At 45.4% G+C, this 25,690-nt stretch overlaps 1 protein-coding gene across 6 annotated transcripts in view; it reads right to left on the reverse strand.

Moving 5' to 3' along the window:
* MDGA2 (MAM domain containing glycosylphosphatidylinositol anchor 2) overlaps nt 1-25,690 on the reverse strand; it is a 2,250,375-nt gene that overhangs the window by 294,566 nt on the left and 1,930,119 nt on the right. For all 6 annotated transcript variants that reach the window (XM_069637392.1, XM_069637389.1, XM_069637393.1 and 3 more), the window contains exon 12: nt 5,388-5,408. In XM_069637392.1, coding sequence (XP_069493493.1) covers nt 5,388-5,408 — 21 coding nt within the window. The remainder of the gene's footprint in view (nt 1-5,387; nt 5,409-25,690) is intronic.

The raw sequence follows: 25,690 nt of genomic DNA on the forward strand, positions 1-25,690 counted from the left end.
TGTATAAACACACCAATTCGGTGGACATCTGGCACAGGCACAGCTATCCGTCCACACACTTTAGAATGCAGCTAGAACGATGACAAATTTGGTCTAGCTGGACAGGTAACAGCTGTGCACCCTTACACCAGACTTGCCTCAACACCTCTGCCATTGAAATACAGCAACAACCTACGACAATTTTGGTCTAGCTGGGCACACATTGATTCTCTTGCACTAGTGCTCTGTCATGACTTTCCTCAGCACCCATTCACATGCCTGGCCTCTTGGGTTGCTTACTGGAGTCTAGCCAGCCCACCTAATTCCGAACCTTGGCCAAATAAATGGTATTACCCAAATTGTTCGAAAACAATTGTTCGAATTACCTAATTGACCGAAAGTCGAGGGTCCGAATTGACCTTTGCACAATTGACCGTATATGTATGTATATATATATATATTTATATATATAATGGTGGGTTGCGGGGGGGTTTCCCCCCACATATATGTAACAATTGACCTTCACAATTCGGTCAATTGTGCAAAGGTCAATTGTAATTTCGAACAATTGTAGTTCAAACAATTCGTATACAACCAAATAAATACACACACTGTAAGGCTTTTACTGAGAATGTTCCCATACCTGGACTTCGGTACCCAAGGGCGTTCCTACCACAAAGGTTGATGAGGCTATAAAAATGGGAAAAGGCACTATATAAATGACAACTACAATAGAATACAATACAAACACACCGTTTTTTAGGCTGGAATGTGTATTCTATCTGGAAGAAGGGAGATTGTGTCACATGCAGAACGGCAGATACGGGAGATCCTACTCCTTGAAGGTATGCCCCAAAGAGATGGATCAGCACCTGGCGTGGCGATCGAGCCAGCGGAGCCACCACAGAATGCCGCGACATTGACAGAAGAAGAAAGCGGGAAGACACAGAGGGTCTTGAACGAAGAGACAGACCCGCTGGTCCTAGACACGAGATCCACCTAACACTGATTGGACTGGAAGAGAAAGGTCCAGGCGCTGATGGCGGCAGAGAGAAGAGAAGCCACAGAGGAGCCAAAGACCCCAACCCTGAAGGTCCCTTTTAGCCCGCAGAGGACCGCAAAGTAGACTTATGAGGTGAAGGCCAACTTTACCCCAGGGCAGTGTACCAGAAGATATACCCCAGGGGTGTGAGCTCCAGCATACCCCAAAGTGGGGCGAGATAAACCGCAAGCCAAAGCAGGTTTCCAGATACCATACCAAAGGCAGTATACCATACAACATAAGCAAGTGCAGGGTGGCAACAAGTATACCCAAAACAGGATGAAAGATTATAGCCTCAGTCATGCGATCAGATCCTAAGGCAGGATACCAGCTACCCAACCACAATGAGGGACGAAAACGAAGACACCCAAGGGCGAGGAAAGAGAAAGAAAAACCCAGAGTGGGGTACCAGAAACAAGGAGCAAGAGAGGATGAGAATGACCCGATCACAAGATGGGATACCACAGATCAACGACCAAATGGGCCTGAGAAACCTGACAACTCTGATAAGGATAACCAATAATGGAGAGAGCTGAGGGTGGAGAACCCAGAGATAGTACCTGACACTGCATAGATAATGGGACAACAGCCCAGGCTGGTTCATAACCAGAGACTGACAACAAACCTTTTGATGAAGTCTAACACTGAAGAGACTAATCAGAGCCTTTAATACGTTGATAACACCCAAAGAGGGAGAGAAGGAAAGGAGAGATTTACATTAGTGACTGCAACTCCTAATAGGGTCCAGAGCCATTGTTAACTGTGACTAGAAGAGATCACGAGGGGGTCAGAAGACAGTCATCAATCCTTGGTTGGTGAAAAGACATTCTTGGTTTATGTTACATTTTTATAGTGTTCAAAGTGGTAGGACAGAATCCATACTACAGTAGGTTTTCTGGAGGACAGGCTTTGGTTACTTTGGAGTACACCTGAATGTGCACACTTTAGACTTCATTCTTTCTAAGTTGGGGCCCACACATCAGGGACAGAATGCTCATTAAAGTTCTTAGGAGAACTCTCCTTCGTTCTGCACCTCCTCTTCATCTCAGTACCTGTCAAGGAGATAGTCATTAAGTCATCCCTCCTCTTCCTTGTCTCACATATATACATGCAAGTGTGTGGTATGGAATCGAGGGATGAGAAGGTAGGCCTCATGGACTAAGGGGAGGTAAAAGAAGTGGGGTGGGGTTGTTGTACCACACTCTCCCAAGATAGTACTCCTCGTCCCTAGAGGGCGAGTCTCTACCCATGAGATCCTGCTGCTGAGTAACATCCCCAAGGGCACTGTCAAGTAGCGGCTTCTCCCCCCCTGTCCTCATTGGAAGGGGCTCCCCCTCAGGGAGAACTGACAGCATCTAAGGATTTGTCACAGGGTCTACTGCTCCTCTCATTGCCATGACCTTCTAGAGACGTATAACTACTGTATAATTGTGAACATAAAAACTGCAATCATTATTTTGGGTAAGCACATTAGAGGGGTCAATGGGAACGCACAGGCAACCAATGCATTCAACCTATTTAAAGCATATGAACTCTTGCTTCACAAAAAGAAAACATATTTGGAATCAATGAAGATCAGTGTGTTGCATACCTCAATGAAGCCTAAATGAATAGTTAATCAATTGCTTTAATGTACATATTTATCAGAATTTTCCCCTCTGCTTTGTGATTTATCTTCAAGCCAAATTCCAAATGTGGCTATTTCTCTGTCTCACACCACAACCCACCAACCTACTCAAGACCCAAGTGATGTTTACCTTTCTGTGTCTCTGTCCCTCTCTATCCATACAAACAATGCAATTCATTAATCAGTGGACAGTCCCTGCATGTTTTGTCATAGTACAGTCTTGATGCTAGGCACATAAACCCCAACAGAACAAACTTTGAACTCCCAGCTCCAAGCCCCAATCACAGTTCTTGAGACTACTACTACTCTTTCTTCGGCAGGGGCCTCCCTCTGGAACAGCCTCCCTGCCTCTCGGAAACTTGAGGAAAACCATCTCCGGTTACGGAAGCACCTCATGACCTTCCTCTTTCCTTCTGCTTTCTCTCCTCCTCTCCCCTGCTGCACTACTGGCCGAAACTGAAAATGCACTGGTCACCTGGCTACCCTTTGTTCTCGGGCCCAGGTCCCCTCCCTGCCAGTTGCACACCTGCACTGCCCCCCTGGCAACCCTTGCACTCGGGGCTGTTTCTGCATTCCTACAGCCCCCTACCAGCACTTGACACACAATGTCTGCACTTACCCTTGCCACCAGCTGGCCGCACTTCTTATTTATATTTTTTATTTATTTTACTGTTTATCCTATGTACTGCACTGCCCCTCCCCTTGCATTTTTCCCCTTGCCCACTCCCCTGCACTTGCGCGATCTCAATGTCACCTAGCCTAGTAAGATCTTCGTCTCTCTCTTCCCTCTGTTCCCCCTCCTTTGCCTCGTCGCGCCTTGAAACACTTGTGTATAGGCACGTTATAAATGCCATATCATACGATACTAAGATAAAAATAATTAGGAACAAATTGACAACTTCGTTAGTTTACATACCCTTTACACCAATAAAATAAACTGTATCAGCCTGCTCCTCCATCACACAAAGGATTTTATTATTTAAATAATAATTAATGATAACTTGTGTGGTATGTAATGGCGGATTCTTCCATCTTCCAAGTGCTTCTAAGATGGCATTATTGCTCCATCATATTGATATTTGTTGCATCAGCCTTCAAAGGACGATATGCTAATTAGGCTCTGCTGTGGGATTCAAATGTGCAGATATTACAGAGCCATGTACAAGATCTACTTCCACTGCAGAAGCACTGGATGTGATTGGTTAAAAATGTTTTGGATTGATTCAAGCCTGCTTCACTCGGTTCAAAGTTGAATCAGTGTCAGGTACTTTCAGAGAGGATATCCTATTGGACAATGGGGCTTCTTCAATAGATTGAGTACGTAGTTGAGGCCCATCTATAATTCTCAGCAAATCATGCTCAGATATTTTACAGTAAGCCAGGTAATATGATGAAGAAAAGAAATTCTAATCATAGAAGTTCATGCATAATGAGTTTGAATACTGAACAGCATACTCATTCTGATAATAAAATCAGTGCACAGGAGAGGCAGGCTGAAACAAAGTGCTCAGGTGCAACATAAAGTGCTTATGTAAAGTGCCGAATAAAGATAATGAGGCATGTGAATAATTATCAATGAACATTTGGTAGTGATGATCCAATTTGTTCAGGTTCGTTTTGATATTGTGTACCCCCAGTGGTTATCTTATTCTGCATCCTATTATCCAACAATAAAGACATATTCTGGACACATTTATTAAATCTCTCTCCCACCCTCCTCTTCGCGCCTTGCTCTGGTAGTTTCTCTTTCGCTGCGTTTTCTCATTACCTCCAATTGAGTATAATCGAGACACATATTGTCCTCAGACAGCAGGATGGTACCCCTGCACCCACCCTGAATTCTTAACACACTTAACATCTGTCTGTCAAATGCTCCTTCTGTACCTTTTCAAAATTCTACCTCTTTATTAGAAAACTGCATTAGGCCTTTATTTGTGGTGATCCCAAACTCATCCTCAGCCATACCACAATTCACCCATGAACATGCATTCATCCATGTCGGCCTAGCACAATATCCAGACACCCACTGAATCCCTTTCTCTATGGGTGATAGTGTCCGTATGGAGTTCGGTTCTTGTTGAAGTTACAGTCAAGCATCACATGTACCCAAATGAAATTAAAATGCACGCACCCAACATGTGAGTTTATGAAAACCAAAACAAAACACAGTTCTATTTAATTAATTTGCAATAGTATTTCACATCATGTAAGCAGAATTAATGCTATAGGAAGTTAGGAAATACAAGGAACCCTAACCTGAATACATATGAGTCGAGTTACTATGAGATAATGAGACATTTTCCACATGCTATTGATTATTATGTTCAATCCATGCAAATGCCTGCAGGAGCCTGTACATTAATTGAGAGTCAGTTTTTCTTCCTGCTGAATTTGATTGCTTCACCAATGATAAATACTATATGAGCATATGAACAATATCACAAGCAACATGTACTGTATACCAAATGAGAATATATATGAATTGACTCTCATTAAATAAAGATCGCATTAGTGCCAAGCAAAACAAAATCATATACATGGGAATTCCAAAATCATGCAACAACCAAAGTGATTAAAAGTGTTCTAACAAGAAATACACAATTTCGGCTGTTATCGAATTCATATTAAAAAATGACAATGATACCACAATTAAATGCATGATTAAATTATCCAAGTATACGATTTTCCAGCAAATTATGCATACTTATATGTTAAAAAATGATAAGCAATAATACTCACTCAAGTGGGGGTTGATGGGAGCTGTAAGAAACAAAATGTGTGTTATTATTTTATTTCAAAGCATAGTTATTAAATAGCAGCATTGACAAGAGTATACTGTATGTGGCATTAATTTCATGTGCAGGCCTTTGTTATTGTAAGTGTAATGTAAGTATGCATAAATAATCCCTTTTTATGTACATGATGAAGTTCTATTGGCTAGAATCTATGTTCTAAAATGAAATACATTATCTCCAAGATATTGACTCACTTGCATAGGCCGTCCAAGTGGGGGCCTGTTGATATGGGTGAATATTGCCTTGACAAAATCTGCTGAGCAGAGAGATACTGGTTCACCAGATCTTCTGGAGTAACATATCAAGCTTAGGGATAATTCTGAGAACCTTTTGCTGAACTTTTATAACCGGATCATTCCAGGAAAGGGTGCAGAGCTCGTATGGATGATAGCTGAAACCGCCCTGGCATGGAGACTGTCGGTGCAGGGGCTTGTGAAGACCCTGGTGGCAGGGGACCTTAATCTTCAGCATGAGCCCCTGCCTAGCATGGTGGATACCCTGGAGGAGGAGGAGGATAGTTGTCGGGCACAGGAGACCCGTAACGCAAGCTTTCCCACTAGGCAACATAGGCTTGCAGAAGAGGTTGCTATTGCCTTCATGTCGGCTAACCTAAGGGCGTGTAATGGCTGATTCTTGTGGGCTGTACCAGCTGTCGCAACGTTCGATAACAACTTGACCAATTTTAACATTGGGCCTCATTATGATCCTGCGGATCCGGAAAGAACGGTGGTGGTAAATCTGCCACCACCGTTATTTCCGGACCGGCTGATTAAGAGCCCTGCAGGCGGGAGGTGTCACACCCGCCAGGTCTGACCTGGCGGGTTTAACACCACCCTCCTGCAGGCGGACATGGAAACACCGGCTGTGTCATAGACAGAGCCGGTGTTTCCATGGTCCCCATCCCCATGGAGTCCTATTGGACTCCATTGGAATGGGGATTTACCGATTTCCGCCTTCTGGAATTACCGGGTCACCGGGGTTGTAATGAGCCGGTGATTCCAGCAATCACAGAGGCGGAATGGTAATACGAGTCCGCGGTAACCTGCCGGAATTTCCAGCGCAGTTACCGCGAGACTCGTAATGAGGCCCATTGACTACATCTTGGTGAACATTAAGGCCTCGGGCTCCATACATTCTTTCTGTATTTATAAGGTGCTTTTTGAGGTGAGTGAGACTTTCTGAGCAACAGTAGACGAGAGAGAGAGGCCAGACGTGTGGATGGGGCTGTCACAGAGGAGAATTTAGGCCATGTCAGGCTTAATATCCGAGCTTGACCTGAAAGTAACCATGCCGTTGGTCTATCAAAATAGTGTTCCGTTTTTGGATGAGTTTGCCTCACCTGACCCCCTAGATGGGTTTGCCATAATGAGAACGTACGAGAAGCTGATAACGAAGGTGGGGTTGCACCTTTCTAAAGCTTTTAAAGTAGCAAACAAATCTGCAAGGGTTTTAAACCCTTGGTATTACAAAGATTACAGGCTTGCTAAGGGTAGGCCGATTATTGAAGTGAGACAACGAGTACCTGGCATTGGATTAAGGTCGGCCAAAGCAGATTACCGCCGGGTTTTGATGGGGAAAAAGAGGGATTAGCATGAGACCATCTGGAGGTAGACTCAAATTGAGTTTTGGAGCTTAGTGGGGGGCAACGAAGGGCAAAGGACCTTATATGCTACAAGCCTGTATCACAGAGCAAGCTTGGGCTGAACATTACAACTGTCTCTATGGGGCAAAGGGGGCTGTGTCTTGTATGACTAGCCCTGGTGATGTGTGCATCATGGGCAGAGTTGTCAATGTGAGGAGGTGGGAAAAGCATTTTTGTGCCAGAGGCTAGGTAAAGCACCTGGTCCAAATAGGGAACCCATAGACTTCTATAGGAATGAGATTGCATTTTGGGTTCCGTACCTAACCAGATTGTTTAATGTAATCCTGAGCATAAATGTGGCACCAGAGCCGTGGAGAAGAGCAGAGTTTGTCCCAATTTATAAAAAAAGGCCCTAGAGATGACCCCTTGAATTATAGGCCCATTTCACTTCTGGGCACAGGGGTTGGGGGAGGGTGTTTTTGCCAGTGTATTGCTAATACACTTAGATTCCTGGGCTAGTAATTAATCAACGCCAGGCGGGGTTCTCCGGAGTACTGAGCACAGTCAACCAAATTCTTTGACTAAGGTTGCTGTGCGACAAGTATGCAGTCCTGAGAAAAGGTAGTGTGTATGCAGTCTTTGTGGATATGCAACCTGCTTTTGACACTGTGCCCAGAGAGCATCAATGGGAGGTATTGAGAAAGCAGGGTATCCCGGGTCCCTTGCTGACTGCAATACAGAGCCTATACACGGGAAATAACGTGGTGGTTAGATGGGGCATTGATGGGAGAACCTCTGATAGTATCCGAATAATTAAGGGTGTCTGTCAGGGATGTGTCATGACTCCCAAGCTCTTCTGTTTGTTTATTAATGGTGTGATCGATTAATTATTGGCAGTGCAGAAGGATGCCCCGACATTAGCAGGGGACAGGATACCGGCCCTGCTGTTTGCGGATGACACAGTTTTGTTATCTTTGACACCCGTGGGCATCCAAGAACAGCTGGACAAATTTGCTGCATTTTGTAAAAGGAATGGCTTGGCACTGAATGTCGGGAAGACAAAAGCCATTATTTTCAACACTAATGGCAGGAGGAAGCAAAAGGGACTGCATTTGGGTCTGGTGGAAGGGGTGATCAAACAGGTCACCACATATGACCATCTCGGGATAGGAGTAATTGCAACCTGTGGCTGGGCGATGCAGCTCGAGAAGGACAGGTTGATATTGCCAAGATATACTGGGGCACTCACCAGGTTCACAGTAGAGCATGGAAATGGGGCTGTGAGTGTTTCTCTTAACGCATATATTGCTCCGGCATGGCATGCTGCCCTGTACGGTGCAGAGTTGTAGGGCAGATGAATATACACACCCTGCAGTCGCTGAAAACAAGTATTTGAAGAAGTTACTGGGATTGCCTATCTGCTCCCCCAATCTGCCAGTGCGTCTTGAGATGGGCATACAGGGAATAGATTCTGTTTGTCAATTGTGCCCAGTTCTCTACTGGGTCCGGCTACGGTCCAACAAAAATGTACTTAAATACAGAGAAGCAATGCAGGATATCCTAGCAAGGGGGTATGCATTTGAAGTGGATATGTAAAGAGGAGCTTGATGAGTTTGGGCCCTGGTGGCTATTGGAGTGTTCCGCACGCCATTACTAAACACTGTAAAACCAGAGTTAAAGCCTCTGCATTACCTATGACACGGCGGAATACTTTGGTTAAAGCTATATCTTTCGAATCCCTAGCAAGCTATCTTGCAATCAAGATGGAGGAGGGGTTTGAGCCTTATTTGGATCAAATCAGCCCCACATTTGAAAGGTCTCTGTATGGGAAATTTCGAATTGGGATTCTGCCAAAAGCAGAGATGATGCATAGACGGGACACAGAGGCTTCACCTACTTCTATACCATGAAGGAATGGCACGGAGGATTTGATGCATTTGATTATGTTGTGTCCTGTGACATTGCCCCTGCGGAGGCGTTTGCTAAAAAAACACTCTTTCAGGCGTTGGGTGTAGATGCACGGAAGGGGCAGTGGCAATTTGGCTACATGCAGCCAATATTCAGGCAGTGTGTGCCTCAAGCCAATATCTGAAGTGGGTCTGGAGAATACGGACGAGTAAACAGCAAGGTCTGTGATATTAATCGATTTTGACATTTGTGCCTGCATTTTATCTTAATATGTTGTATTAGGTGTCTTATGTGTTTTATGCCACTTTATGTATGCTATGATATGCAAAGGTATGCGCGCTTTTATGACTTGCTTGTCGAAATAATGCTTATGAACTGAACAGGCAAAACCTATTTCTATTACTCGGAATAACACTTAAGGAAAGTGCAAATTTGTTTTGAGCATAGTTCGTTCGCTCTATTTATACAGTTTTGGAGAACATTATGAGATCCTCGGCCTGAACTTTACATTTCAATGGTTTCAGCATTGAACCCACACAAACTTCACGTAATATAACACTGTACCCATTTAGCTTCGAAAATGTTCAACATTACTTCAGAATGGTTCTATCACTTCAGCCACATGGAAAGAGATTCCCAGAAATACCAGAGTTTCGCATAAACAAATGCAACCATCAGACGAACAGTAGATCTTCAAACAAAGCAGCTGCCCATTCTCAGATGGTAGATTCGGTCACGGAGCAAATGTAAATGGTTTAATTTTTATAAGCCAGAAATGTGAAAAGGGAGTTGAAGCAAAGCTTATGCCTGTGTTCAGGGAGTACATGCGGATGCATTAAGGATGGAGACTGGAGCGGGAAGTGCAAACAATCTGTGCAAGACTGCTCATTAGATCTGATGTATCAAGGTTTGCCATGCACAGAAGACACGGACTCAAAACTGTGGAAAATGAAGCATTGTATTCTTCTCAGTCTTTGACAATGGGTCTCATTACGGTTCCATGTGATATAATCGCGGCAAAAATTGCTGTGATAACAAAATATCACGGCAAAAATCCTGCCGTTTTTGCGCCGCAGTCAATATAAAACATGCGGGGGACACCCCCGCAACCCCTGCTCCCCTTAAATCGTATAATGGGGCACACTTTTACCGGGTCAAACAGCGGCATTTTGCCGCGATATTTTTTTACTGCGACATTTTTGCGGCGATTATATTACCTGATTCCTTCATTACATAGTCTGGCGTTACGGAAATAAGGGTGCCGGTAGCAACGTACTTGCACCATTTCTGGATCACCAGACTACGGGAATGCGTGCAAGTGACACTGCTCCCAGTAGTTCTGACATGACGGGAGCACCGGCCCCTGCAAGCATGTTTTTCACGGAAGCACAAGCACCATTAGCAATGCTGCCTGTGCTCCTGTGTGCCCATTCCAATGGAGTCCTATGGGACTCCACAGGAATGGGGACTTACAGTTTCTGCCGCCTGACATCCCGGGGCGCCCGATCTTGTAATGTCCCGAGGACACTGGGATCTCAGGCGGCAGAACAGTGTTACGAGGTCGGCGGCAACCTGCTGGTAACACCCGCAGGTTATTGGCAACCTCGTAACGAGTTTACTTAAGACACACGTTAACATGCCACTACCCTTCTGCTTCAGTCACTGCCATGGTATAATTCAAGTGTTATTGCACACGATATTGGGCAATACAGCCTCTTATGTGCCCGCAAGCCAGACTTATGGGCCCAAGCAAAGCAAGGGGGCATAAGAGAGGCTGAGCGTCACTTAAGATGCCTTATTGCCCCACTTCTATTAGCACCCAGGAACGCGTGTGAGGTGGTCTCAAGGAAGCCTGTGACATACACTTTTGTCTTCAGTCCTGGCTCTGCTCCCATGTCTTGGAAATGAAGAAAATACTTAACTTCATTGGCTTTCAAGGACGAGGAAGGATGTCCTGGGGATTCCAGGAAAGAAAGGAGTGGCCTGTGAGGATGGATGTTGTCAGACTGGTGGGTGGAGTTTGGAGAACAGAGTGCGTAGGGCGACTAGTGTTGAGTAGAAGATTTTAATACTGACAGGCTCCGTGATACATGGCTACCCTGGCAAATATTGCCCGGAAGCCATGTATGCTGATTGGATGTCAGGATTGCAACGTTCCAACCTCGCTGCTAATTGTTTTACTAGTATAGCCACATCAGTGTAAAGCCATGTGTGATGTTGTCATACCTCAAGGAACCTGGCGGCTGTGGACTAAATGGAAGCTGCGTCCTCCATTACTGGTTCCTTTACGTACAACGAAACGCAGAGTACGAGTCTAGTCTTTTTAACGCATTCCGACGCCCGTTTATAAGCCGCTCACTTTCGGGGTCGGATGCGTTGCAACGAACAGTTTTCCTGATCGCCTGCGCTTTCGTACTCCTTGTACTCGCCTTTCAGAGTTTTGCCCTCTCTTTCTCGCCTCGCTTTCCTCCCGTCCTTGCTCTTTGTATTTCCACCATTTCTCTTGGCCTCCGTTCCTTACCCTTATCCTTCTACCTTCCGCTCCCTTCTTCCTCCTGTCCCGTCCTCCCGTCTGGTGTTCCTTTACTTCAGCCTTACCTCCCTCCATTTCCTCCTTCCAGTCTTACCTACGAGTTTACTTCCCGTGTATCGACCACATTCTGTGTAACGGACTGCCTTGCCTTATCCCAGTGACTTTGTTGTTCTTCCTGTGCACCGACTCCTGCTTGCCTACGGACTGCCTGCCTTTTCCTGTACATTGTTGTGGCGATCCAAACTTACTACTACTAGACCTACCCTGGTTGATCCGGATATTCCGAGTTCACTCATCTCTTCAGTTGAAACATTCCTTTCTGGGGTTTTTTATGCCGCCGGCTTTTTCCCCACCGTATTACGGCTGAGGAGGGTAGCCACAGTTCACCCATTGGGTGTCACTGTGGCGTCCTTTCACGGTCGTCCTTCCCTGCAAAAAAAAAAGGGAAAGAATCGCACACAAGACAATCCGAAGCTTGCTTCACATCGAAAGATCAGAGGTGAGGAGGAAGGGGAGGACAGGGGATCAGACTCTTCACAAGCAGAGGAAGAATTCTCTGACAGATTGCAACGCCAGCAAATCCCTATGGCTACTCCACAACAGGTGCAGGAGTTAGTGGCAGCGGTCCAGAGCCTGAACTTAGAAGTTCAAAATCTTAAGGGCGCTAATGCCGCCTTACAGCAGAGGATGGCGGAACGGGACCCACCTACCTCGGATCTTCCTCCCTTGCCCTTAGTCTCGGGGAAGTTTGAAGGGACGCCCAAGAATTTGAAGGAGTTCTTGGATGCTTGTAACTTACATTTTTCATTCCGTTCCCATGCATTTGCTTCCGGACACGCTAAGGTCGGATTCATGATTACTCACATGTCAGGCAATGCTCTGGCCTGGGCTACCCCACTGGTCAACAGAGCAGATCCCGTGTTACAAGACTATGAAGCATTCAAGACATTGATGAAGCAGACCTTCCTACGTACTGAGAGTACGTATTTGGCCTCGGAGGACCTGTTGGACATTAGACAAGGGAACTCCGACTTAATGTCCTACATCACGTTGTTCAAACAAATAGCCGCTGAGGCGGGCTGGCAAGAACAGGCACAATACGCCATATTCCGGAGAGGTCTGCGTGAAGAACTCAAAGACGAACTAGCACGCATAGAAAGACCTCTCACCTTTACAGATCTCATCACAGCTACATTGCGAATTGATTTCCGATTAACCGAACGACGAGCAGAGCGTCGAAAGACAAAGATGGGGATCCCTATACCTCCTGTTTCCCTCCCTCTGACATCACCTTCCTCGACACGCTCCACGCGAGAAGAACCTATGCAGATAGGCACGACTCGTGCCCCTCTCACGGTTGAAGAACGCAGAAGAAGACGGGAAGGAAGTCTGTGTATGTACTGTGGATCTTCGACGCATTTACTTCGAGACTGCCCAGATGTACCCCCGAGACGCTCGGGAAACGGGCACCCTCGGTAAGTTTGGGGACTCACTACCGAGGGATGAGTCCTAGTCCCTTTGTGACCCTTTCAATCACTACATTGGAAGGAAGTAATGATGACCGACTCATGGTGATGGCAGTTACCCTACTTATCGGCAAGACCTCCATTCAGACCCAGGCTCTTCTGGATTGTGGGGCCGCTGGCAATTTCATAGACACTCAGTGGGCAGAAAGCCACGGACTCATCCGAGTAGCCAAGACCGAAGATCAGAAAGTGGAAGGTGTTGATGGAGAACCTTTAAGCTCAGGCCTGATTACTCTTTCCACAGAGATCCTCACTGTGTGCATCATGGAACATTCTGAACGTCTATCCTTTGACATTATCCGAGCAGCACACTTCCCTCTCATTCTGGGCATAGGTTGGCTCCGTCGACACAACCCTTCTATAGATTGGACCAGAAACCTTTTAAGTTTTCACTCCACCTTCTGTAAAAAGAACTGTCTGCCCAAACCTACCTTTACTACTATCCAAACCACCAACGGTACAGAATCAAAGACAATACATTGTTTACCTTCCTTTCTCAATGAATACACTGATGTAGTTACAGAGAAGATACCTCTTGAGCTTCCTCCTCACAGACCTGAAGATTGCAAAATTGATCTGCATCTGGGGGCTTTGGTCCCTTTTTGTCGTATGTTTTCTTTGACACTCCAAGAAAGAAGATATCTGCGAGAATACCTTGATAAGAATCTGGCCAATGACCTGATCAGGCCTTCTAGATCTCCTGCTGGTGCCTCTTTATTTTTTATTCCCAAGAAAGACAGACTAGAACTGCGTCCGTGTATCGATTACAGGGGACTAAACAAGGTAACTACAAAAGACAGGTATCCCATGCCTCTCATCTCAGAAATCATTCACGCCGTTCAGTCGGCCACGATATTTACTAAACTAGATTTACGGAACGCATATCATTTGCTTCGTATTCACTCTGGAGATGAGTGGAAGACTGCGTTTAGGACCCCCTTTGGACTTTATGAATATCAAGTAATGCCATTTGGCCTTGTCAATGCCCCTTCCATTTTCCAACGCTTCATGGACAGACTTTTTTCTGATCTCTTGGGTCATTCAGTACTCATCTACCTAGATGATATCCTTGTTTTCTCTCGCACACAAGAAGAACATGTTGCCCACGTCCTGGAGGTATTCCACAGGTTGCAAAAAAACCATCTTTCAGTTAAACTTGAAAAATGTGTCTTTTCGGCTAAATCCATTTCCTACTTAGGTTACATCCTTTCCTCAGAGGGCATTGCAATGGACCCTCAAAAAGTCAATTCCATCCTTGACTGGCCATCCCCTAAGACGGTTAAGGACATTCAGAGATTTCTTGGCCTTTCTAACTTCTATCGAAAATTCATCCCAAATTTCTCTCTACAGGTACTTCCTATGACCACTCTTCTGAAGAAATCCTCCTCTCCATTTCAATGGTCTCCTCAGGCGGAGAGGAGTTTTCAACGACTAAAACAGACCTTTTGTTCAGCTCCTGTCCTAAGACAACCCGATCAGCACAGTCCTTTCATCGTGGAAACTGACGCCTCTTCAGCCGCTGTAGGAGCAGTCTTGCTACAAGAACACCATGGTAAGGAACACCCGGTGTCCTATTTCTCCAAAACCCTGAACATCAGTCAACGGAATTACTCAGTTATAGAGCGAGAGTTACTCGCAATGAAACTAGCCTGTGCTGAATGGCGTCACCTCCTCCAAGGTGGGGAACATCCTTTTACCCTTCGGACTGATCACAAAAATCTGCAAGTGTTACGTCAATTTGAGTGCTATAACACTAGGCAGGCAAGATGGGCACATTTCTTTGCCCAGTTTGACTTCGAGATCACCTATATCCCAGGTGAACAAAACCTGGTAGCTGATGCCCTGTCCCGGCGCAGTGATTATCTGTCTGAATCGGAATCCACAAAGGAGTTGATGTTTCCTAGAACAGTAAGGATTGGAGTTGTTTCTACCTTTTTACAACGTGTCAGGGACAATTCAAGAGGAAGATTCGAGGATGAAATGCATGACAACCGGTCGGAGTATGTCATTAAAGACAGACTTTATCTGGTAAAAGATAAATTGTATGTACCCACGCCAGCATTAAGGAAGACGGCGTTATCCTGGTGTCATGACTCAAAGTTTGCCGGACATCGTGGTATTCGTTGTACACAGGATTTTCTAATACGACACTTCTTCTGGCCCAACATGAGAGAAGATACCAAACAATATGTACAATCTTGTACCACCTGCCTTCGGAACAAATCCACCACGCAACGACCCCTGGGATTATTGGAACCCTGTGCCATTCCTACGGGTCCTTGGTCCACTATATCTACTGATTTCATCGTTGACTTACCAGAGTCACAAGGTTGTACCTGTATCATGGTGGTGATTGATTCTTTCACAAAGTTGGCACATTTCTCACCCTTGCCCAAAGTACCTTCTGCCTCCAGTATGGCGGAAATATTCCTGAAGGACATATTCAGGTTACACGGTCTACCCACTAAGATCATTTCGGACAGAGGCAGCCAGTATACATCCCATTTCTGGTCCGCTCTCTGTAAAGGTTTGGGTATAGAGAGGGCCCTCACCTCGGGATTCCATCCACAATCCAACGGACAGACGGAACGCCTTAACGGGACATTAGAACAGTATCTCCGGTGTTTCGTTAACCAACAGCAAGACAATTGGGTCCAGATACTTCCTATGGCAGAATTTTCCTATAATCACGCCAAACACTCTGCCCTCGGAATCAGCCCTTTTTTCTGCACTTATGGTTACCATCCCCGCACCTTACTTCCATTAGTTGACATAGAGGGTTCTGTTCCTTCGGCCGAGGTCTCATTGGCAACTATCCGAGAGGCACATAACCAAGCGAGGCTGGGATTGAGGGAGGCCCAAGAAAGAAACAGGACCCAAGCAGATAAACGCCGCAGACCAGTTCCAGAATGGGGTGTTGGTTCTAAAGTACTCCTGTCAACCAAATTCCTACCACGTTGGGTACATCCTTCAAAACTATCCCCGAGATATATTGGGCCCTACAAAATCTCTCGGGTTATAAACCCTGTGGCCTTTCGTCTTCAGCTACCATCAAGCTTACGCCGCGTTCATCCGGTATTTCACACTTCTCAACTAAAATCTTTTGTTGAAGATAGATGGACCCGAAAGACAAGCCGCAACTCTGTACCCAACGACCCTTCTAATGATATCTATGAGGTGGCCCAGATATGTGACTCCCGGTATCATAGAGGACGCTTAGAATACTTGATTCGTTGGAAAGGATACCCTATTTCAGAAAACACCTGGGAACCTAGATCACATTTGAATACCCCCTTGCTGTTGTTCAAGTTCCATCGCAATAATCCGAGCAAGCCAGGAGGCGTGGACCTTAGGAGGGGGCATACTGTCATACCTCAAGGAACCTGGCGGCTGTGGACTAAATGGAAGCTGCGTCCTCCATTACTGGTTCCTTTACGTACAACGAAACGCAGAGTACGAGTCTAGTCTTTTTAACGCATTCCGACGCCCGTTTATAAGCCGCTCACTTCCGGGGTCGGATGCGTTGCAACGAACAGTTTTCCTGATCGCCTGCGCTTTCGTACTCCTTGTACTCGCCTTTCAGAGTTTTGCCCTCTCTTTCTCGCCTCGCTTTCCTCCCGTCCTTGCTCTTTGTATTTCCACCATTTCTCTTGGCCTCCGTTCCTTACCCTTATCCTTCTACCTTCCGCTCCCTTCTTCCTCCTGTCCCGTCCTCCCGTCTGGTGTTCCTTTACTTCAGCCTTACCTCCCTCCATTTCCTCCTTCCAGTCTTACCTACGAGTTTACTTCCCGTGTATCGACCACATTCTGTGTAACGGACTGCCTTGCCTTATCCCAGTGACTTTGTTGTTCTTCCTGTGCACCGACTCCTGCTTGCCTACGGACTGCCTGCCTTTTCCTGTACATTGTTGTGGCGATCCAAACTTACTACTACTGGACCTACCCTGGTTGATCCGGATATTCCGAGTTCACTCATCTCTTCAGTTGAAACATTCCTTTCTGGGGTTTTTTATGCCGCCGGCTTTTTCCCCACCTTATTACGGCTGAGGAGGGTAGCCACAGTTCACCCATTGGGTGTCACTGTGGCGTCCTTTCACGGTCGTCCTTCCCTGCAAAAAAAAAAGGGAAAGAATCGCACACAAGACAATCCGAAGCTTGCTTCACATCGAAAGATCAGAGGTGAGGAGGAAGGGGAGGACAGGGGATCAGACTCTTCACAAGCAGAGGAAGAATTCTCTGACAGATGTGCACAGAGTATGAAAGTCTAATGCCTTTTTCTGGTTTCGCTGCTATATAGAGCGGACATCTAAAGCTCCAACAATCTCTTAGTTTGACTTTTAGAGAGAGGCAGCCTTGTTTCTGAGTGACCTGTCTACAAGGAAAGAGGTAACATCTTAATGAACAGATTCATAAATCTTGGATAACCTACGGTTGCATGCCCAATCACCCCGGATAAAAAAAACTCATGATGTTCAAAAAGCTGATGTATTATTATTTTGGAAAGTTCAATTTGTCTCATGCTATAAATTGTAGCACCTCTATGTTCTTTGACCAGTGACAGAGGAAGGCAATGATTGAAGGAATGATACTAGCACATTCTGAAATGATGAGATTTTAAACATTTTAGTAATTTTAAGTATTCTGATGAATATTCGTCCTTTGTAAATATCAGCCTGATTTGTGAGGAATAAGTTACTTACCTGTAACTCCTGTTCTCCAGCATTGGTATCTTCCATTGGTTCATATGCTGTGAATATTTCCCCATCGTGAGGCTGGGAATCCTTGGTAACATAGAATAGTTTACATGTTTGTGCTCTAGTACAGTCATTTTGAGTCATATTGCCCACAGCCAATATGAAAACCTACCTTAACTCCTCCCCTGTCGGCCATCTTCAGATTTGGAAAATGCATGTGAGTGGCATTAAGAGCCAAAAGATGAGCCATGTGGGGTAGGTGGGAGGGTCGCATGTGAATCTATTAAAGATACCAATGCTGGAGAACCGGAGTTACAGGTAAGTAACTTATTCCTTCTCCAGCATTGGATCTTTCATAGATTCACATACCGTGAATAGATTACAAAGCATTATTACAACACTACATATGGGCAGAAGCAAGGGCCCTGCATAATTTACCACTGGAGACTTACTAATCTCATGCAAAAAGGTTGCAGAATCTCAGTCGACACAGTAGAACCTGTTTAGTGTATGCACCAATCTCCAAGTGGCTCCATGGCAGATGTCAGGCAGTGGGATTCCGGAGAGGAAAGCAGTAGTTGCAGCCACTGATCTGGTGTAGTGAGCCTGGGGCCTGCCAGGCAGCTGTCTGCTGGGCTGTGTATGGCAGTATGAAATGCAGGCTGCAATCCACCTGGAAATGGAGGACTTTGAAAGGGTCTTCCTGGGCACAGGAGGTCCAAATGAGACAAACAATTGATCCATAGCACGGAACGCCTAGGTATGCACCATATAGTACCTAAGGGCACACACCACATCGAGCGTGTGCAGTGTTTTCTCCGCTGGAGAGGTTGGTGTGTCACAGAATACGGGCATAACCACTTCTTGATTGAGATGGAAAGAGGACGGCACCTTAGGCCTAAAGGTCGGGTTATTAGATAGAACAGCCTTGTCCTTGTGAAATGTCAAATGAGGCGCTTTGGTGGAAAACTCCTGGCTCTTTCACACTTGCCTGGCTGATGTTTTTGCCACCAGGAACACTGTTTTCCAAGAAAGATGCTTAATTGATGCTTGGTGCATAGACTCGAAAGGCGGCCTCATGGGCCTTGCGAGTAGCACATTTAGTTCCCACGCTGAAGTTGGGCAATAGAGGAAACAGTCCATGTAGGAACTCTTTCACCAGCAGGTGGGACCACAGCGATGGCACCACTGTGGAGCGGTTGTACCGGGAGATTGCTGCCAGGTGCACCTTAATCGAAGAATGTGACAAGCCAGACTGAGCCAGGGACAACAGATAATGTAACAGATCTTCTTGCCGGATGGTCTGAGGTAGCAGTTGACGGTCCCTGCACCACACCTGAAAAAGTTTCCAATTGCTCTTGTAGCACTTTAAGGTGGACAGCTCTTGCTCAGGCGAGGTCCTCGTGGCAGTCTTGCGGACAAGACAGAGCTCCGAATTCTAAGATCACAGGAGCAAGGCCGTCAGATTGAGTGAGGCCTGGTCATGGTGCAGCACCGTCCCCTGGTTCCTGGACAGGAGCACCTAGTGTGGGCGCAGGTTGAGAGGAGCCACTGACAAGAGGGCGAGGAGGTTGGAGTACCAAAACTGTCTGGGCCACTCAGGGGCCACTAATATCAGTTTGCACCGATATAGTCTGAGGGTGTATAGAACTCGAGGCACCAGAGTAATTGGGGGAAATGCATACAGAAATTCCCCTCCCATAGAAACGCAAAGGCATCCCCCATGCTCTCCGGATGGGGGAAGCGGCTGGCAAAGTTCTTGCAGTAACTGTTGTCATAGCTGAGAAAGAGGTCGATCTCCGGAGTGCCCCACTTTTGAAACAGGTGAAGTTGAACCTTGTGCAGCTCCCACTCATGGCAAGAGTGCAACTCCCTGCCTAGAGAGTCCGCTAGAGTGTTTGGAATTCCTAGCAGATCAAGAGAAATGAGAACCATATTGCACTGTAGAGCCCAATGCCATAGGGCCGGGACCTCCATGGAAAGCTGTGTCGACCTTGGAACTCGTTGCTTGCAGACAAAACATTGATGTTGTGTGGTCAGTGTGAATCCGAACCACCTTGGCCGCCAGGAGGGGGAGGAAAGACGTCGGGGCCCAGAAGATTGACGTGCTTGTTCTTTTCCTCCTCTGACCAAAGGCGTCGGTGTGCTGGTCTCGACGGTATCCGGTCATTTTTTCAAAACATTTTTTCGAAATACAATTATGTCGAAAACATTTTGCTGAATTTATTTTTCGAATGTCTTTTTTTTAGTTTATAGTGTTTTTGTTTGTTTCGCAAGTTAAAAAAAAGGGTTAAAACAGGGGTTGGGTGGGAACCCCCCCATTCAAAAAAAAAAAAAGACATTTGAAATTTTTTTTTAGCCAAAATGTTTTCACTATAAACCGGTCCCGACAGTAGGGGCCCCAGTGTTCTAGTGAAGCATCCTTCATGACTGTGGCCTGATGGCAACCTGAAGGGGGTGCCTTGCACCAGATGTTCCCTCACCAACCACCAGCCAAGGCTCTGCCTGAAAACCTGTGTCAAAACAATACAGACGTCCCAGGACCCTGATGCTTGTATCTAACGGGCATCCAGAAAATCCTGCACGGCCTCATGTGTAGCTGGCAGTTGGTGATTAACAGGATTCATGATGACAAGATCCCCAGCAGAGATTTGTAGGGGTCACTTGGGCACGGCTGAGACAGCGCACCTTTTCCTGAAGAGTCTCCACCCTTTGCTCCGAGGGCGTGGTGGTGCAGTTTTGGGTGTTGAGTCTTGCTCCGAGATAGAGCGCCTGTTGTGATGGAACCAGCAGCAACTTTGGGAAGTTTATGAGAAACCCAGTTGCTGTAAACAAAGGATGGTGGCTGCGGTATTGACTTCTGTCAGCGGGTGGGAGGGGGCTCTCACCAACCAGTCGACTAGATACAAGTACATGTGAATGCCCCTCTGCCGCAGGTCTGCCACCACTGGCGCAAGGCACTTGGTAAACACCCATGGAGTAAAACACAGACCGAAGGGAAGGACCTTGAGTTGCTAGTAATCTTAAATATGAATCAGATTGTTTTAAAGACAATGGTCTAAAATTAAATCTGAAGAAAACTAAGATTGTTGTTTTCTAGTCGAAAAATAAAAACACTGATAACTTGTGCATTGATAATGTGGAGTTATCTGTGGCTGATTTATACTGTGTGGGATGTTTTGACCCACTTTTGCTCTGCTATGTCGCATCACTCTGCTATGATGGTGCCAGAAATAGCCAAATGGCCGCAAAACCCTTGTGCGCGCCAAAACCTCTGAAAATCGTGCTTTGTAAAGCACAAAAAGATGACTGCCAATCTGCCACACATGTTGTCAGTGGTGGAATAGTTATCTCACTCCTGAAATATGTCACTGGGCTCCACAACAATTGAAAATGGAGTACAGAAGGAAAAAGCAGTGCTCTGCTAAGTGAAACCCAGAATCTTGCTTTAAATCCGTTTCTCTTTGTTGCTGAAACTTCAGAATGCTGGTACAGAACACCCTCAAATATCAAAAATTCTTGCTGGGTGCTACAATTCACTTAGTTTAAGAAATCATTGCGAACTTACAAAGTTCTGAAAAGCGGAGAGCATAAAGAAATGTCCACAGCAAAAGTGGCCTGTCTGTGGATCTGTCAATAAATCTCTGGGTGCAGTACACTGGGCCACCTGAACTTTAACATGTATGAACTGAAAACAAATGTTTGCAATTTAAGTGGCCTGGTACTGATAGTAACCATATTGTAATTGTTTTGATCCCATGGTTTAAAATCTTGAATGAGAATTGTAGCTGTGATTTAATACAAGTTTGTTTTAAGCTAAGACAAAATTCAACAGATTTAACAATTAAAATTAAACCTGGTTGAAGCTACCAAATTGGAATAACAGGTTTTCTCACAGAAGGAAGGTATTTCCCCCACTGCAGGAAATCACAGAGAAGCGTTAATTATGGGGTTGGGAAAGAACCTGGTCTACAGAGGCAGGAGGAACAATGACTAGCTGCTACTAAGGAAATGTGAGGTGTGAAGACAGTCGTAAATGGCCTCTGCCAAGAGCAAGCAGGGAGGAGACTGCTCCTGAACTGCAGGGAGACAAAAAGAGGTGGTCACAAACAACCATCTGTGGCTGAACATTAACAAAGAACAATTTTATTAAAGACTTATAACTTGCCAGTTAAAATTGTGAAAAATATAAAAGTAACAGGGTTTCTGAAAGGTAAGATATCAGGAGAATTAATTCAAGATGGCAGACATATACTAGCAGATCATCAAGGTAGTCTACGGGACAATAACTGTCAGCTGGAGGAACTGTTGTTTATGTAGGCTTGACCCAAACACAGGTCAAGTTAAAACTGTGACCACAGCCAATCACACTCTGACAATTATAATACCTGGCCCCAGTCCCACTAAAACACAAAAGGGAACTGAAGCAAAGGCGAACTGTGGGAGTTAGGATTCGGAGTATGGTGCAGGAAAAGTTCAAAGCATAGATATGTGGAGGTGGAGAGGCTAGAGAGTGTAGAGGAGGAGGCGACAACAGAAATCAGAACGTAGGACAAGAGGAGAGAGAGCAGAAACATGAAAATGAGGAGAGAGAATGTGGAGTTGAGGAAGATGAGAGATAAGATGGAACATTTTGAAGTGTCAAGGAGGTGGGAGAGTGGAAGAGAGCAGCAGGAAGGAAGAGAGAGATGAAGTGAGGAGGTTATGGGAATAAAGAGAGATGTGGAGAATCAGAGATGCAATGCTGAGAGAGTGGATGAAAGCAGGTGATGAGGAGAAAGTGAGAATGGAGGAGAGGAGACAGAAAGAATGGGAAAAGAACAGTAAGAAGTAGAAAGAGTGGTCAGGTGGAATAAAAAGATGGAGGGAGGGAAGGTGTGGAAACAGGCGATAATTCCCCAATATTTATTCAGTGGTGGACAGGGCCAAGGTACAGCCTCAATTCTCAAAAGCCTGCCAGTCCAGGTTAGCCTCTCACATCCAGAAGAGAATAAGGTTAAACCTTACGGTCCAATGAATTTGAAAGAGTCGCATACCTGACCCCTATCAAGACAACCCAAGGAACCAGAGGTGGTGGCTCCGTGTAAACTGAGTCATGTAAGAACAATGTGTCATCCTGACAATTTTAAGTGCTTATTTGTATAGCGCTTACAGACAAGGGAAGTGCTTCAAAGCCGACAAGACAAGTGATAAATCAGAAAGATGCAGTGAGGGCCCAGAAAGATCTGTGGTAGGCTATACATCCCAGGGAATGTGACTGTTTGCTGACACACAATCTGAACCGCAATTGGGAAAGGGGTGAAATAGATGGATGGGTTGAAGACAACAATGTTAAAGAAGCCCAACTCATTTGTGAACCTCCTAGCACCCACCCCTGGTGTCCAGTGAAGAGCTGACTGCTGTGTTGTCAGCAACAAGAATAACAGGAAATAGTAAAAATACTTTGCATTGACTTGTTCGCTCTGATGTGGGGAAATGGTCCAGGGAGGGGATTGGAAACCTAGTGGTGATTTTATAGCTTTACTGTCTGCATTTGTTAAGTGTAGAACCTGGCAGGGTCAGAAACCTAACACTGATCAAAAACAAAAATCCCCCACACAAGGAGGAGTTAAATCATTGTTAATGTAGTGTACTTTGTATGTGTGGGAAGTGTGCATTAATGACACGTATTGAGGAACTCGTATATCTTAGCATAGACAATATATTTTTAGCATATAATCATCGAGGCTGTAGCTGCCAGGTGAAGCTGTAATTTAAAGTGAAGGCAATTTTCTTTTGGCCGGTGCACCCATTGTATCATGCTCCCTTGTTCCCTTCTCTTGTGCCTTGTGGTGCTTTGAAACACTGTCTTGCTGTATAAGTGCCATATAAATATCCAATACATAAAATAGATAAAACCATGGCATATCAAGGTAGCACCCTAGTGAAAATGTGGCTCGGAATTATAATGAACTTGTGTCTGCTTTAGTAACTATGTTGTTACTTTATCCATTTTAAGCTCGTTTTTTGCCATCTGCAAATTCCTGAGATGTCATCAGGGGCAAAGGGCATGTGCTGATCCTCCCCGTGAAGATATATCCAGGCTATGTGACATGACTTTCAGTGAGTCTCTCCTCCTCAACACCTAGGCCATCAAGTCGCGCCTGCGCCACCTGACTCGTTAGACACCATCTGCCCTCTCCTCCTCGCCACCCTGTACAGCTGTACCCCTACTCTGTGTCCCTCTGTATCCTACCCCACCCCCACTGTCAATCTGTTCTGTTGTTACCTCTGAAAATCGCTACATTATGCATCTGTACTGTTGTATTCCTCTGTAAAGTGCTCCATTGCTTCTCGAAGCTAGGTCAGCGCTCAATAAATAACATAATAATAATAATGAAGTGATGGCATCTGATGCGTCATGTTAAATCTGCTACTGCTGTCACTTTTCTGAAATGGCGTCCATGTTTTTCCCTATCACAGATTTTACATTTGACAACATCCAAAGCCTAAAGTAAATAGATGCACAAATTAGCTATGTCTTGCTGTCGTGTAACTCTACGTGCCCCATGCCGACACATGACGCTGCTCATTGTCATCTGCATTAATGCTTTCACCGCTTGACGTCAGAATAAATTGCGCGTGCCTGTGAACAAGTGGCATGCCGTCACTGCCTGACACTCTGCGGTTGGCACCATCTTGTACACGAATTGCAATAAAAGTCATTCACTGGCAAGTATTGTTCTTTATTGGACTCGGACAACACAAGCAGCAGGCAAAGATGGCGGACTGCCAAACAGATGTCAGATGGAGGGACTTCGAAAGGGAGAATGATAAATATGCCCCACTCACAAGTGATATCATATTGTTTAATTTAACCACGAGGGTCCTGTAAAAGTGCACTTTTACAGCCATGGTCAATAGGACTTTCTGGAATTTTGGCTGATAAAATGCAGACGTGTACTACCTCTGCTGAGGTTAGAACAACAAACACAAATCTGTGGGCATTCATCCATTTGTTAAGCTACTTATAATTATTGTAAACATGGCAATGCTTATGAAAAATAGCATAATTCAGAGTGTGTTTGTTATGCACAATTAGAATGGTTCTGTATTTGAAGAGCAAAGTGCGGAATGCATCAGGGGAACAAGCAGAGAGGATTTTCATTCTGAAGTTAATGCCAGGACGCCTCACACGTGGAAGCGCAGTTTTTGATGGCTACATATTGATACAGGGCCAGAATACAGAACCATTTAGCGGATTTTAACTGTTTGGTTGCCAGTACTTTTTGCCCTATGACATTGCAGCTATGTGCTAGTGTTCATGATTTGCGCACCGCCTTTGATAAAGTCATCAGATCTAAGTAATGGGCAGGACTGAACTGCCCTGAGGATCTTCTGAATGGTATGTGTAATGTTCATGAAGGAACTAAGACGTGTGAGAGATCAGGCCCTAATGGGTGACGTACGTCTTATTTTGGGATTAATGCAGGGGTCAGACAAGGATGTGTATTGGTCCCTCAATTTCTCTCTTTATATATGAATGGTCTATTTGACGAATTGGAGAATCCTAACTTGGATGTACCCAAGACTGATGGCCTATCCATACTTGCCTGTCCTACTGATTTAGGCAGTAGGCTACTGCTTTTAAAGCAGGCCTACCGCCTGCAGATTTGGGTGACAGATCCTACTGCTTTTTCCAGTAGCAAGTATTTTTTGTGACTCTAAGGCACGCTGCTTGAGACTGGGACTAGGACAAAGCATGCAACACATTCATTTGTCTGTCTGTGCGGTGGGCGGGTAAGTGATTACTTTGAGTGATCGGCTCAGTTCAATCCATTGACCTGACAGCTATTTGACTCTACTTTGCACTCTTGCTGGGACAGACTTTCGCCAAACCACCAGTGAAGACAATTGGCAGAGCATACCACCATACAACAGCATTTTCCTATCAGACGGAGGACAGTATCAGTCTTTCGTTCAGTATTCAACTTGCACTGCAGGAATAAGTATGTACTCAAAGGC

Source organism: Ambystoma mexicanum, chromosome 14 (genome assembly GCF_040938575.1).
Source record: "Ambystoma mexicanum isolate Mex_15411 chromosome 14, UKY_AmexF1_1, whole genome shotgun sequence".
Taxonomy (NCBI): Eukaryota; Metazoa; Chordata; class Amphibia; order Caudata; family Ambystomatidae; genus Ambystoma; species Ambystoma mexicanum.